The 16,809-nt window shown below is 31.8% G+C and overlaps 1 protein-coding gene and 1 long non-coding RNA gene across 2 annotated transcripts; both read right to left on the bottom strand.

Moving 5' to 3' along the window:
• Positions 1-1,953: 1,953 nt before the first annotated feature.
• Positions 1,954-5,930, bottom strand: LOC105630345 (putative receptor-like protein kinase At1g80640). Its single transcript, XM_012212153.4, has 10 exons — positions 5,485-5,930; positions 4,572-4,751; positions 4,207-4,457; positions 3,980-4,112; positions 3,828-3,891; positions 3,610-3,706; positions 3,405-3,504; positions 2,563-2,681; positions 2,359-2,448; positions 1,954-2,274 (listed from the first exon to the last, which is right to left on the bottom strand). Exons 1-10 carry the CDS (start codon positions 5,660-5,662, stop codon positions 2,116-2,118), a joined length of 1,371 nt encoding a protein of 456 aa, XP_012067543.1. The 5' UTR covers positions 5,663-5,930; the 3' UTR covers positions 1,954-2,115.
• A 9,144-nt stretch (positions 5,931-15,074) lies between these two features.
• On the bottom strand, positions 15,075-15,720 carry LOC119370608 (uncharacterized). The gene is made up of 2 exons (XR_005178143.2): positions 15,538-15,720; positions 15,075-15,450 (listed from the first exon to the last, which is right to left on the bottom strand). It is a non-coding gene; the product is annotated as an uncharacterized LOC119370608 (long non-coding RNA).
• Between the last annotated feature and the right edge of the window lie 1,089 nt (positions 15,721-16,809).

The raw sequence follows: 16,809 nt of genomic DNA on the forward strand, positions 1-16,809 counted from the left end.
CTATTAATGAATTACATTTTCAAAAAATAAAATAACTTTTATTATTTTTATTATATAAGCACGAATATGGAATATGATTTATGATATACAAATATTTATTTAAAATTGAAGTATTGAGTTTTAATAATATATATATAAAGTTTTTTCCCAAAGGTTTTTTTTATTCACTTTATATGTAATTTTAAAAAGTTACGGAAATATTGCTCCTCCTCTTAGAATGTTTTTGGAAAAAATTTGTCTAGATCTGGTTCATGGTGTCCATCGCTCTACCTATAGACCAAACTTATGAAATTCAGAATTCTCTAAGAAGTGTTCTGATATTTTTTTTCCTCAAATGTATGGTAAAAAATACCGGTGTTTCAATAATAATACTAAATTCTATTGGTTTGGTCACTAGGTAGGGACATGAATTGGATCTAGACAAGTTTTTTCCCATATTTTTATAGTAATTTTTTTGTTTCACTTCATTTGTCATTTTAAAAAATAAAAGAAATATTTTTTTTTTCAATTTTGCCCTTATCTTTTGGTATTTTCACTAAACAAGCATTAATTAGTTGAACAAATAAGCAACACATACTATATATAAAAAGAAAGTTACAGCTACTGTTGATTATAGTTTTATTTTCTTGAGCTTTTACACATTAATCTGCAAGCAAGAATATAACAAGTTCATATATATATAGACACACACACGTATGAACATTAATATACGTAATGTAATATATTTATATGTATAAATAATGCTCTGTTAATTTATGTATGTAATAACATTTTGATACTGAAAAGAAATATTGATAGTTGCTTCATAATTTTCACTAATGCTCTGTAAAGCAGGTTGCTAATGATCATAATTGTAAGTGATCTAATTGGCGTTGATCCTTTATTATTCTTATTAGCAAGTCCTTTGGATGACTTATCCTTTATTATATACAATAACCCTTATTAGCTTTATCAATCTTGATGTACTTATCTTCTTTAAGCGCCTTCATGTTCTTGTTCTTGCCATTAATATCTTCCTCCTTGCCTTTGTTAATATCACGTAAAGGAGAAGACGAGTGCTTAAGATACTGTGTTTGGAGCTTCTTGATGGTGCTGATGGGCACAACATAGAATTTGTGGCCTTGCAGGAGGAGGGTTTCTGGTGGAACAATAGCCCATGGTTGTTCAAACACATGTGGGTAAGCAACTATGCATTTCGGATTCCTGAGCATTATTTGTGATGCAAGAATAGGCCTATCATGGAGTTCTTTGTGGCCTCCTGGATGAACAATTTTAACGAACAGGCTCTTGGTGCTTTTATTGCATAAGCATTTTGATATGGCCTTAGCCATTCTTTTTTCTGTTCATGAAAGAGAGAGGGAGTGAGAATTTTCTTGCAAGAAATGTTGAGAAATGAAACAAGCAGCTTGTAATCTGTCTTCTATGCATTAGCTTGTTTTGTTTTATTTAATTGTTTAGTTGATAATATCATGGCTAGCTAGTGATTTTGCACTGTTGCTGTTGACGTTAACGAAGAAGACTAGATTCTATGAAGGATCTATACGAGGATTCTCCTATCTTCTTGGTTGTTATGTCAAAATGGGTTCCTCTTAAGACAACCTCCGATAACTTCAAGAAAACTAGGTCTGAAGCAATACTTAAGCATTGGAGTAGTTGCAAGCCTGAAGGCTCCTTTTCACTCTTCCTTCTGTGCCCATGTTTTTTCTGAATCTATCAATGAATTAAATTAAAAACCCTAATTTCTTTAAGTGAAAGGACAGTGGTGACCACATGATTTATCCCCATCATGGAAAGGGCCACAATTTATTGCTGTGTCATTAAACCTGTGACCTACCTAATTTGAAAATAAAGTGATAAGAATCAAGTTTCTTGTTGACATAGAAAATGCTTGATGAAAATCATTACCCTACCTTTTTTCTTTTTTTTCCCTCCTAATTTTATAACAAGAAAGACTTAATTTGACTTAGCAATATATGGATAAATCATATTAATATCAATTTACAACTGTATGACAAAAAAACAAAAAGACAAAAAATTCCTGTAAATTCTACTAAGGAAACAGTCATCAGAAAGAATGATCTTAAAAGAACAGAAACATATCTGCATATTCCATCATCATTGGTCAGAATGCAGGGCAGGAGGCAGAGGCTCTGTAATCCTTAGCGAACCTCCAAGCTCGAGAGGTACGAGAGGGATGAGTGAATGCAAGACATCCGTTATCAATGGCCTATAGCTTGGTTCTTGTTGTATGCATAGTACTGCAACCGCAGCTACCTGATCGGTGATAATATGAACAAAAATGATTGAATATAAGCCCTAAAGCAGACTAATAAATGTGTTTCCATACAATGTATGTACCTGATACAAGTGTTTCAAATCCATAGTGTCCTTGACTACAGGGTCCACGATATTCGGAAGCTTTGATCTGTCAGTAAGCTGAGGCATGGCCTACATGTCAAAAAAAAAGAAAAACAGAGTATATAACTAGGTTTCAGTAGCTTGAAACCTTAATTGGAATTATATTAGAAAAGGAAGCTACACATGTTGCACAAGAAAAATTACCCATGATACTATAGACTGATGTTGATCCTCTGATAACTTTTCCACTGGTCTTCTTCCCATGAGGAGCTCTAGAAGGACAATTCCAAAGGCATAGACATCACTTTTATCGGTTAATTTACCTGGCCAAGTTCAATAGCATATTAGGTCTAACCTATCATCTAAGAAAAACTAAATATAGGAGATATAAAAATGTAATTTTCGGTCTTGCATAATCAAATAGTACAAAAAGATACTTCGTGATCACATTTATCTTCCTATTATAGAGGAAATAAGCGGGTCAACGTAAAATTCTCTTTCAACTCAAGTTCATCATCAGCATGTATAGGAACAGCAGAATTACAGACTACATGCCTCATTCAACAGCCCTGACTCTATTTTTTTACTTATATTTTCTTGGTTTATAGTCAAATAAAGCAGAAGGATACTTTCTACTTAATTTCTTGCAGCAAAATGGTTAGATACTCTAGCATAATTTTCAAATACCACTCTGAGCAGCAGAAAGACATATTAGCTCCATTATAACAACAGTGAAGATAACATCTTAAAACATTTTAGATCAAATCACAACGACATGAATAATAGATATGGTTATAAATTATGAACGTCAGGAAAAAAGAGATTTGTAAAGAAAATCTCATGCAAAAAAAAAAAAAAAAGAAGAAGAAGAAATAAATGCATTTCCCATAAACCTAAGGCTTCTATGTTAAAAAATCTCAACAACATACAGTCATTTCAATTTCTATTCTCATGGCATAGCCAAAAACAAAGATCTAAAATGTAAAAGATTAAAAGGTGATTATTTCCAAAATACAGCTCCTACCACAAGAGTTATATTAGTATACCTTCCAAAAGGTACTCTGGGGCAACATAGCCTAAAGTCCCAGAAAGCTTTATGTTTTTGTTTTCAACCCCAGAAGTTACAGCAAGGCCAAAATCTGAAAGCTGAAAAAGAAAGAACTCAAGGAATCATTTTTAGTTGGCATCATAAAGAGTAATAAACATCCACATGCGAGGATTGTGGTGCTTGTGAAGCTGTTATGTTTTTACCTTGGCATTGAAGTTGGAATCTAGAAGAATGTTTGATGACTTTATATCTCTATGGACGACAGGAGGATTACAATGCTCGTGAAGATATTCTAGTCCTCTAGTCAACATCAATTACATCGACAACTAGTTAGCAATCAAAAGGAATTTTCTTTGGAAAAGAAAATGAGAAACAAAGAGAATAAAGCATAAACAAAGAAGATTTGAACAATTGGACGTACCTTGCAATGTCAACAGCAATTTTCAACCGCAGCTGCCATGTTAAAGCTGATCCATGAGTTGGTCCTACATCAATAACATAGATAATGTATTAGAGAAAAGGATCTGCAAATTTGCATTTTTCATTGTTATTTCTTCTTCTAAAGAATTTTACCATGCAATTGACTTTCCAGAGACCCATTTTGCATCATTTCATACACAAGAAACTTTGTGTCGCCGTGAATGCAGTAACCCAAAAGAGAAATTATGTTCTGGTGCTGAATCTTTGTCAACCACTTCATCTCATTCTGCAATTACAATTGAAATTAGAAGAAAGAAAGAAGCTAATGAGAACATACACAAAGAAATATATACTGAAACTAATTTCAACCATCACATTACCTGAAATTCTCTTTGAATGTCCTGTCCTCCACCCTCCAATTTTTTAACAGCTGCTAGTACCTTGTCATCAAAATGAGCTTTATATACACGTCCATGACCACCTTCACCCAATAGACTATTTTCCCGGAAATTGTTCGTTGCAGCTTCTAACAACTTATATTCCACCCAAGTAATTGAACCTTTCTTACCAACCATCCTTGAGGAATTAAATTTATCCAGAATTGGACTCAGTGAATGCCCATTTGCAGAATCTTAATATTTGACAAAGAAACAGAAAATTTGGAAATGTAAGCGTAACTGTGAGTAAATTATCTCTAAAGAAAAACTGTAAGAATGTGAAAGTGACTTCTAGGAAAAGAAGGTACCAAAATTTTGTTTGCTTTTGCCACTACAGTTTTTAGAGTTTTTCATTTTGTAGATCCAAAAACATGACAGAAACAGCAAGATTCCCCCAAGAAGAGAGGAGGCAACAATTAGTGCTATGAGGATTCTCTTGTTCAAATCTTGATGGTGTACTACTTTAACCACAGCAGTCAGAGGCACCCCTGGATAAGCAGAAAAGGAGCATTATTATGCTATTTTAGTACACATATGATAGAGCTGAACATATCAACAGAGAGTGTGAAAATAAAGTAATAAAACAAAGACTAAAAGAGAAAGGTAAGAAGAAGAAAATATAACCTTTTTTGCATCAAAATATGAAAACCTAATGAAAATTTTTATCTGAAATATTTCTGGGAAAGATTATTAAAATGTATCTGGCAAACCAATAAGTGATATTTAACAAACTTAAATTGAATTTTCCTCGTGGTGCTCTTCGTTTTTTTTCTTTCCCCCAAAAATCAAACTATTGTGCATTTTGAATTCTAATGGCTCCAAATTCTAGGATCTTGTTATTTCCTAAATTTTACCAACCAAAATATTCAGACAGCGTTTTACATCCCTACTAAAAATGTACAAATTCTACACTAAACAAATTATTGGACATGGGGTTTTTTCAAATTCTAGGATCTTGTTCTTTCCTAAATTTGACCAACCAAAAACTGCAAATATTCAGACCACAATTTTATATCCGTACCAAAAAAGTAAAAAAATCTACAAAAACAACTTATTGGACACGAGGATTTCAAAATTTCAGAAATTTGAATAGCACAACAAAGAAAAAGCATTTAGCCAAGAAATCAAAAGAAGCATCAAGCATATGTATTACAGAAGTACAGAATTTAAAGTTTAAGAATCAAAACCCATCATATGAAATTCCAAAGAACTCGATAATACCTGGAGATTGAGCTTCCATTTCTGAAGAAAACGAAGAAATGGGTTCCTTGTTAACAAGAAAGGCAGCCCCAGAACTGGTGGAGAGTGTTGTTGACTCTGGTCTGGTATCAACCAAGAAAAACAAAGATGTGCTAAACAATGCCCACATGGGCAGGAGTAACAGACTAGAAAAATTCATGTCCTGTTTCTCAAGAAGGAGAAAGAGAGAGATTTTGAATAGAGAAGGTTAAAAAGAAAAAAGTTCGAGTCAAAATCAAAGTTTGATTTTTTACTTGCTATATTTGCCTGCAAGAAAGAGACGAAACACTGTTGCAGCTTTGCAGGGAAACCGAGCACTTTAAAAAACAAAAAAGAAAAAAAAAAAAATCCTTTGGAACACTTCTTTAACTGTGTTTATCCAATATCCAGTACTGAATTTATGAGCTTTTATTGAAGAGGGACCAAGTGGACATGAAATCATGTGGCAGTTATTGAATTTGAAGGCTAAGGAATGGGTGCGGAAGTTCAAAAAGCCATTAGAGGGTACGCATGTGTACAGGTATTCGAGAGTGTCTATTGAGCTCCTCATACTTGGCTCCTAAATTTATTTTATTACATATATTAAACTCGTTTTTTCATTGGAGGCCACATATTATTACTTCAATTATCTTATACACACGAAACTAAATTAGTGCGTAAAAATTTCAATCGTATGTTTATTTAGTGATAATGCTAGATGGCCTTGGTTTTTTTTTTTTTAAGTGATAATACAAATTGCATAATCGAGAAATGTATTTATTAAGAGAGTAAAAATATATATTTTTTTATTATCAAACATATATTAATCTACACCGAAATGATAAAAAGCTATCTCATGATTATGAAAAAAAAAAAACCCATAATATAATATAATAAAATATATGTTAATTAAAAAATGTTTTTAATTATGATACATTATGTTTCATTGCATTTCACCAAATATATTCAAAAAGCATTTGTTAAAATAACTTTCAAAAGATATATATATATATATATATATATATATATATATATATATATATATATATATATATATATATATATATATATATATATATATACATGATTTTGGTTTCATTTGAGTTTTCCCATTTATTAGTCAATTATATGATAAATCTAATTATGAGCAAATCATAAATATTATGTTGAATGGTCACGAGGGAATTAGAGAGAGAGGAAAGGAAAAATAAAATAAAATCACAGGTACCCATAAAATTTACTCCATTTGTTTAACTTTAATAGCTATAAATAATCATTTTATTTTATTTCACTTTAAGTGTTTATTTAGAATTTTAAAAGTACATTAATTATTTTTTTTTCAAGTTTATCCATATTTATTAGATGGTTTGTAGTAAAAGTAAATGGGGAGTTTTAGTTTTAAGAAGGATAATTTAGATGCTCTATTATATATTTTTAGAATATCAATATATTTTGGTCATTTTTTTAATTCTTGTGAAAAAACCAAATATTACTATTAAAGTGGAACGAAGTGAGTATTTTTTTTTCGGTTTTTTCATTTTTATTGGCATCAATTAATTAAAAATGGTGCTTGACTTCTTGTCCGCGAAAATAGCCTTGGGGTTAGAGGGCAAGAATAATATGATTTTGATAATTTAATTTTGGATTGTATTAAATATTAATCTTTTTATTACTCTCTCCGTCCCAAAAAAATAGTCTATCGTTTCTTTTTGGTTTATCTAAAAATACAGTTCACTTTTTTTTTGCATTATAATTAATCCTTAAATTATCTACTATTACCCTTACTATATTTTATATTATTTTCAATAATCCTCATTAATTTTTACTTATTATTTCAATATAATAATCGCCTGAATAAATCTTTATTAAATTATAATATTAAGAAAAAACTTAATTTATTAGTTTACTTTGCACTTACAAGGAATTCATTGAATTGTAGATAGCTTGTCTTTTAGTTTTCTTATGTGTATAGCTACAAATCAAATTAAACTCATTTAATATTTCATTAAAAATATTACCTTTTTTTTGCATTAGAAAAAGAATTTCAATTTGAATCTATTGTTAGGTCGTATATATAGTTATCATACGTGTGCATGTACATCCATATTATATATATTGTTTAGGTATATGTAATCAGCTAAAAGGAAAATCAATTTATTAAAAAATTTTAGGAATATACAGGAGCGTATAAGCTGGCAGATTATTAAGAAGAAGTAATCTGCCTATTCTTTTGCTTGTGATAATCACGCATGTCATGTGAATTTTCTTTTTATTACCAATTAATATAGCAAGCCAAGAAATTTTTTATTATTAAGAAATTTCTTTTTATTGAGATTTTTTTCTTTTTTTTATTATTATCTCTTTTTTTTTCATGTATTTTCATACTGAAACCGAATATATGAAGATAAAACTTTTCTAACAACTGTAACTCTTGTGATCCTATGAGTAAAATAGACCTAAATTTCTCTTTTTTTTTTTTTTTTTTTTAAAGAAATGGCTTAGCATAAATAGGAATAACGAATGGGCAAGTAGTAGGATATGAGTTTCTATAGCATTGAATAAGAAGAACTGCAACTAGAAAAATTTAGATGTGTTAATAATGACTTGATTAGTCATTTTCAAGTATTATGTCAAACCTTCCTTGTTGATATAGTTATATCCATAAGGGACACATCCATGTGAGTTGGGACTTGTGACCGGCTAATTGCATTCCAAGTGCATAAACATTTTATTCTTCAATGATAAAGAAATTTATTTTGATTAATATTATCACCGACTTCTTTGTTATTATTGATAATGAAATTCCCTTGTCACAAAGGAGAGTTTGAAGTTTCTGTATGGCAAAAAGAAATGTTAGGTACAGCAGAAAAGACAAAGATGCCTTTCAATTCCATAGGAGGGAAGATCAAGATCCTAGCAAGAGATACATTTTCTGAATGTGGGATTTTATTGTTTAAACTATTGTTGTTTTCAGTAAATTATTAGTACTAAAACATTATTCAAAATGGCAGTTTCTTGTGACTGTGCATTTCTTTTAGTTGGCAAATAATAATTAATAATAAATCATTTGGGCTCCATTGGTACAGTAAACTGTCATATACATAACTTTTAAATTGTTAATAAAGACAACATAATTCTCTTAATTTCTGTTACAAAATTTCTTATTTTCACTGTTGCAATTCGAAGATAAAAATAATTGCAAAATTTGTTGTAATTTCATTTGTCATATGATGTCATTTTAATATATAATGTCATTCGAGATTAAATCCATTCAATTCCTCTCAGTGAACAATTTTTCTTTAGTATGATTTTATTAATTTTTTAATATCCTATAAAAGCCGTGATGGGCGAAATATTTCGAATTTAAATTTTGTATACTGTGAAAACTTATTACCAAATTGGTGTACATTATTATTTGTTAAAAAAAAAAAAAAAAACTTCAGGTGATTTCCACATTGTTAGACCAGCATGGTACGATGGGCTTTTTGGCCCAAAAGCATATTTTCTTTTTTTTTTTTTAACTTTTGAGCTGTGGGTTTTGATCTTTATAATGAGCTTTGCTTGAATGCATTATGTTAAACTGGTTGGCTATCATTTGTTATGTAGTGGATTTGCTTGTGTAATAGAGCCCAGCCCAACTGAATTTTGCTGTAAACTGATCCGCAATTTTCTTTATAAATTCATGTCTGTGGTCCGACCAAGAACAAGTTCAAGTATGCAAAATAATGTTAAACATCATTTACTGAATCAAAATGAAATATAATCAAAATGTATTTATATTATAATATTTACATTTTGATACTTACACAAGGTATCCAGGCTGGTGTCGTTCTAACGGTCTATAAATTTGACAAATCTATACTTTCTCTCGAGACAAAAGAAGCTGATCCGGAGAGTTTGTATTGTATTAAAAATACTTTTGCCTATATTGTTGTATGACTTATTAAATAGAACTTAGAGATTAAAATTAACTTAATACACTATTAATACAATTACTAAATTATTCGCTTCTACTGATCAGATTCAAGCTTAGGAAATGAAGAATTTTTTATTTTACAATGTGCACTCCGCTGGATAAAATAAAAGAATAAAATTATTTTTCTTTTAAGCCAACTGAAAATGACCAATACAGGACATATACAGAGATGCAGCATCTCTGTACCAACCTAATTAAAGGTCAGTGATAATTAGTTAAAGAACTTGTGTGACAGATTACAGACTCACACCCAAATATCTCGTATCTCTGATGGATGAGTTACAGAAAAATAAATATTTGCATGAGAGGAGTGGCGTTGAAGGGGAAGCCTGCGTCTGAATGCTATAGGCATTAAAGGTTCTTCTTAATTTGTCGAAAATGGCACGTAAAACTAGGTAACTCTTAAGCCCTAACTTTCAACTACCAGCTGATAGCTATGGTTATTGCTTCTATCCATTATATTGAAACTCGTAAAATATTAGCTGGCCTCGCTTTAGTTTACTGCCAGCTATAGAGGTAGTAATTCTTTGACCATCATCACAAACCAACATTAATGCTGCTTTTGCTCGCAGAGGTATATATACTTATGAACATTTGGCTTCTTGCATGTACCAAGAAAGTGTTTGTAAGTGGAAAAAGAAAATGAAGGTGAATATAGTTACGGTGATTCTTTTGTCATTACTTTTAATAACTCTGTCTCTTACACAAGCCATAGTACCCGGTGAAGAAGAAGAAGAAAAGAGAAGCAACAGAAGCAGGAGCAGAGGCAGTAGTAGTAGTAGTAGTAGAAGACGAAGTAGCCATGCAAGTTCAAGGTCAAAGTCAAGATCAAGAACAAGAACAAGAACAAGAACAAGAACAAGAAGATCATCTAATAACTGTGACCCTTTTTTCCAATACTTATTTGATACTTGTGGCCAATGGCCATTCCCTACTTACCCTTCACCTAATAGCCCTTTTAACCCCTCTCCTAGACCCTCTCCTCGCCGGAAAACACCACCTTTGCCCCCTCCACCTCTTGTTCCTTCTCCTCCACCTTTAGTTCCTTCTCCTCCAGTTGTCCCATCTCCAACGCCACCAATTGTGCAACCATCTCCATCTCCCTTAGTCCCGTCACCACCTCCACCTTTAGTTACATCCCCACCACCTTCTTGCTCACCAAAAACATCTCCCCCACCATCATCTCCACCGCCATCTCCGCCACCGCCTTCTCCGCCACCGCCTTCTCCGCCACCGCCTTCTCCGCCACCACCATCTCCGCCACCACCTTCTCCTCCACCGCCACCATTGGTTCCATCACCACCACCAATTCTTCCATCTCCATCTCCTGATGTACCAATAATAATTCCACCATCGCCATTAGTCCCTTCACCACCACCACCTGAACTTACACCATCGCCAATAATTCCATGGCTATCACCTCCAGATTATTTCCCTCCAGAACCACCACTAGTTCCAATATTTTCTCCACCAACTGAACCAGATATGCCACCAGAGTTAAAACCAGCGCCACCATTAGTCCCAATGTTTTCTCCACCAACAGAACCAGACATGCCACCTGAGTTAACACCAGCACCACCACTGGTGCCAATAATTTCTCCACCAGCGAACGAGTTTCCACCGGCGCCAATATTTTTTCCGCCAACTGAACCAGACATGCCACCGAATGAATTTATACCTGCGCCACCGCTGGTGCCAATGTTTTCTCCGCCAACAACTGAACCAAACCTGCCACCAGATGAATTTACACCAGCCCCGCCACTCGTTCCCATATTTGATTCACCGCCAATACAAGATTTGCCACCCTCAAACCCTATAGTACTTTCTCCGCCACCTGATGATCCTGCACAATTTCCTTTATTACCACCACAGCAGCCATTTACATTTTCACCGCCGGTGGAATCAATCCCCACACCTGATTTGTTTCTGCCGTCGCCTCTGGTGCCTGAAATACCTGAGAATCCACAGGAACCACTGCCATTTTCTTCCACACCACCAGCACCGGATGTTGTGTTCAATGAACCAGTGCAGCCATCGTCAAAGAACTGAGTGTTTTGCGTTTTTAATTATACTGGAATCTGAAAAACAATAACTGGTCAAGCTAGCTTTGTTGATACGTGGTCTTTTATATATATCTATATAATTGTTAGTTGTGATTTGTATTGGAGTAACTCGATTTGTTGGTGTCAAGTGCAGATTAGAAGAAAAAGAATAATTATATTACATCACTTATAAGAGAAAAAATAATTAATTGTGCAATTCTTTCTTTTATATATATGTGATGACAAATTGAAGAAATAATCCATCACAACTAACATAAGACCCTGGAATTTTTCGTGTTTAAAAGACAACTTTTTTTTAAAAAAATTCAAATATGCTAATCAATTTTGTTTATGCACAGGAGGTCTACAGCAGAGTAGCTCTCCATTTGAATAATATTCGCTAAATTGGTATTTTTCTTTTTAAGTGGAACTAAATTGATGTTAATCAATTGAGGGATGTGAGTTAATTCATCACGTTTACAATTACTTTGGTCACTTGCCATTTAATAATATAAGAAATTATTTTTTATATTATTAGTATAAGAACTAGCTAGCCTTTGATTATATATATATATATATATATATATATATATATGAGCTCATAAACAAATAAAAAGCACTGTATATAATTAATTTGGTTTTAATAGTTGAATATATGGCAATAGTTTGATTAAGTGACTGTGAAAATCCCTACTTATTCCATGCGGACCTTTGCCTACATGGCACCATCAGCACCAAAAGCTACAGAAGATTTGGCTGGGGAGATTTTTATCAGCACAAATTTGCATTTTGGAAGAAGGAAAAGGGAATATATCATGTACGATAAACCTATTGAATTCTGAAACTTAAAAAAAAAAAAAAAGAATTTTAATTATTTGGATGTTCCAATGCTCGATTGCTAGGTAAATTTAAATGTACTTAAGCTAGTAGCAGTTGCTGGTAAGTGATAATTGAAAGGATTTAATTAATCCAAAACGACCACTCAAACTTACATCAACACTCTCAAAACTTCGTAACGTACACAAATACGGCTTTCAATATCTAATCTTCAATCGCATCCAGTAAAAGAAGATTGCATTACCAAATTCCTTGGAAGTAGAAATGATTGGAAACATAAACAAGCTCGTAGAAAATGGAAAGGTCAAAAGTGTAAATTCAATTTGTGTTAATGGAAAAACAACAAGACTTTGGAAGTAGAGGAAATCGATTCTTCAAGGTGTGCTGAAGGTCAAGGAGGAGTAATGAAGATTGAGGTACCTTAGAAATTGAAAGAGGGAAGATGCAAGCCTGCCTGTGCGAATAAGCGAGGCAAAATGCCCTTTCTTGTAACTCCCTTGATTTTGCAGCTTGAAGAGCTCCTCCGTCCATTTTTGTTCCTTTTTGTTCACCTTTAACTATTTGCCACTCTACCCATCTCATTTCAAATCTTATTCGTCGGACGAGAACAGCCAGCAATTCATTCTTATATCTTGCTCTTTCTTGATTGGGCTTGTAATAGATTGTCCTAGATGATTTCTGTTAAATTTCAAACCAGCTTCAAAGATGCCCTAAGTTATCATAACGTGAGCTTTAATGGCTTAACAATGTCTAATAATAAAGTAAACCGAAGAACACTGCAACGTCGATGTAGCCACAAAATCGAATTTTTTAGATTAGAGGCGGTAATTTGTAATTTTCAACCAACTTTTTTAATATTGGAGAAAAAAATTAAAATAAAAAGCTATAAAAAATATTTTCATTTTTATTATATTTACTAGTATGAGAAAATTCTTTAAATTTGAAATAGGCAAGAAATTAAATTTAAGGAAAAAATATAGTATAATCTCTATAGTAAATGTTATGTAATAATACGTTATCTATAACTCATAACTGTAATAAGTTAAATAATTAATATTTTACCTATACAAATTTATGTGCAAAGGATTGAAACTACAGTTCACAGTGGAAAATTATCTTTATTCCATAATAGTTGTGATATTTGTAATTTCACGTTCATTGAGAAAACTATTAAATATGTCTAAATTATAATAAATTATTGAGTAAATTGACTATATTACCTTTAATTTAATATTAATTCTCCAAGAAAACTATTAAATTGAAGTAATAATTATTGTTCATATATAAAAGGTAAATGTAGAAAAAAAACATTTATTATTCGTTGAAACTACAAATGTAACAGGTATATTGAAACAAGTTATTTTCTAAAATGTGACAAGTATTATAAAACAGAGGTAATACTAGACTTAAAATATCATCGGATGTGAGGATATTTACAGATACTCCGATGCTTAAATTAGCAAGAGAATAACAAAGGATCGTAAAGATAATTGGGTTGATTAAATGTACTTTCAAGATAGGACTTAAAGCTCTTTACATAGAAATTTAGTGGAGTCCTTTCAAATTGTTGATTAGGAGTTCTAGTAGTTAATAGTATTTGATTATTATTTGACATTCTAGTGTAATTCCTGTTAATTGTAGAATATGACTTGTCTTAAAACTAAGACAAGCATTGAGTTGTGATTGCATAATGACTCGAGTTTGAAAGTGTTATTGATTCAGCTTGGATCATGCTAACGCTCCTAGATATATAGATTACCATTTGAAAACAATAAGAATCAAACACAGAATGTAAAATTCATATGTTAAATTTAAAACTTATTTGTTTACTAAAATATGAAATTTTATAATAGAAATGTACTAAAATTTAAATTAATTAGAATTTGAAAAAATTCTATCAACCGAAATAATAATTAATATTCGTTTAAAATTGATTTATTACTACCTCTATTCCATAATACTTGTCACATTTTAAAAAATAGTTTGTTCCAAATTAAATACTTGTCACACTTGTGGTTTCAAGAAGTAATAAATATTTTTTTCTATGTTTACCTTTTGTATATGATAATAATTATTACTTCAATTTAATGATTTTTTTTAAAAATTAATATTAAATTAAGGGTAATATAGTCAATTTACTCAATAATTTATTATAATTTAGATAAATATAATGATTTTCTTAAAAAATGTAAAATTCTAAATGTGACAAGTATTATGGAATAGAGATAGTATAAAATTTTAATTTTAGAAATAAACTTTAAAATTGCATTAAATGTAGATAGAAAATTAGAAAATGAGACAATTATTTGAATTTTTTCTATATAGTTAATTAAAATAATTTTAATTTTTTTCAATTTGACGTTTTCTTTTTCATGTACATACATATATATACAAAGTAAATTTTTTAACTTACTCATTTTTTTAATTTCATCTTATCTTTTAAATTTTAATAAAAAAGGAGTCCGTTAAATTTTTAAGCAGGCAAATTGAGCAAGAAAAAAAAGAAATATTATTATTTATAAATTTGTCATAAACTTGTAACCTGCTAAGCAGTATGCCAGTATCCCATCAGTCACTTTCAATGACTATTGGAATTGTCTGCTTTACCCTTCCCTCTAAGGAGCCAATTACGCCTGTTACCCTTTTCATTTCTTCTACGCGGGATTCAATAAAAAATTACCATGGCCCACCGGTAAGTACAAAATATTTGCCGTGCTTGGAATGAAAATCGTTCCATGTATCACTGCTCTAAATATAAAATATCGAACTTGTGGACCATGTCCTGTTACATGTGTATTTGCTATGAACCTTGTCCACCGCCACTGCCGGGTCCAGCGACGAAACGAGAAATCGAAACTAAGAGAACTAAAAAATTTTCAAAAGCTACAGAGACAAAATTAAACAATCATTTTAAAGCGTAAAATTAAAAATTTTCATTACTTTATGATGCAAATATATTAAAAATTTTGAGTTAGAGGTGGCCAGTCCATCCCTGGGACCTCTCCCTCTATCGATGCCCGGGTCCGCTGCTCCTGGAATCATGTCCACCGCCGGCTTCCGTTTTACGTTCGCCGATGACCATCGGCTTCTCTTTGATTGCATTTGCAGCTAATACTAATAAATAAGAGATCGCAATTGTTATATCAATAAATATTATATTATGCTTAAATTCGATTAGAAGAGGGAAAAGAGAACCCTTACTGGTTTGAAGATCCTCAGCGGTTTGAGCAATAGCAATATTATAAGATGTTAACAAAATGAAGAAAAGAATAGGCATTGCATATGATGCCATTTTAACCATGCTTGCTGTGCTTTTTTTAGCTTGCTCTAATGAAAGAGAAGAGTTGTATACATTCACCAACTTCAACACCATTTTATACTGAAAAAAAGTCGGTCAATGGTTAATTTTTTTGCCTCATTTGATTAAAGAAATTGTATTAATGGAGGCTACAGGGACTAAATATTTGAGATATAAATAAAAAAAAACCTATTTTTTTGTAAAAAAAAAAAAAGTCAGTCCATGGACTAGAGGAAATGCGTGTTGAATTTCAAATATTCTGTTAAATAACAAAATTAAAATATACCAATATTTTGGTGATTGAAACTTGGAAGAAAGGAAGGAGTCAATATATATGGCGGTTGCAAGATTGTGGTAGCGTTCGACGTTCTCGTGACGTGATGCAGTTTCACGTCATTTTTGTTGTGGGTCCCTTCGACGTATGTGTCCTACACAGTTTGAAAAAGAATAAAAAGAAGGAAAACATGTTTTTTGAAGGAAAAAAAAAGTCAATAAAAGTTATCAAAATAATTCTAAACTTGGCAAAGAAACTCAACAAAAGCGGCATGACGCAATACGCCACTCATTCGCTAACCTCTCTTATAAATAGAGGTAGTGAAGCCTCAAGCAAAACACAACAGAAAGAAAAAAAAATGTAGAGAGAGAGTTATCTAGTTTTAGGAAGAGTTTTCTAAAATTAGGGAGGAAAAAATAGTGAAAAAATTATTATGGAATGCTTTTGGGAAACACTTTGAATGCCACTATTTTTTTATTGCTCTATTTATGTACCTACTATTTTTAATAATGAAAGAATTATTCGAATTTTGGGAAACACTTTGAATGCCACTATTTTTTTATTGCTTTATTTATGTACCTACTATTTTTAATAATGAAAGAATTATTCGAAGTTTGTCCCGTGGACGTAGCCCTAAACAGTTGAAGGTGAACCACGGGACGTAAGCCCTAAACAGTTGAGGGTGAACCACTAAACAGTTGAGGGTGAACCACGGGACGTAGCCCTAAACAGTTGATAAACAGTTGAGGGACGTAGCCCTAAACAGTTGATAAACAGTTGAGGGTGAACCACTAAACAGTTGAGGGTGAACCACGTAAAGTTTTATGTATCTTATTTCTATATTTTTCTGATGCGTCAATTTTCGTTTAATTGGAAGGACCCAATGAATAGTATCAGAGAA

This window comes from Jatropha curcas, chromosome 1 (assembly GCF_041381405.1).
Source record: "Jatropha curcas cultivar XTBG-Jc1 chromosome 1, XTBG_Jcur_1.0, whole genome shotgun sequence".
NCBI classification, from domain to species: Eukaryota; Viridiplantae; Streptophyta; class Magnoliopsida; order Malpighiales; family Euphorbiaceae; genus Jatropha; species Jatropha curcas.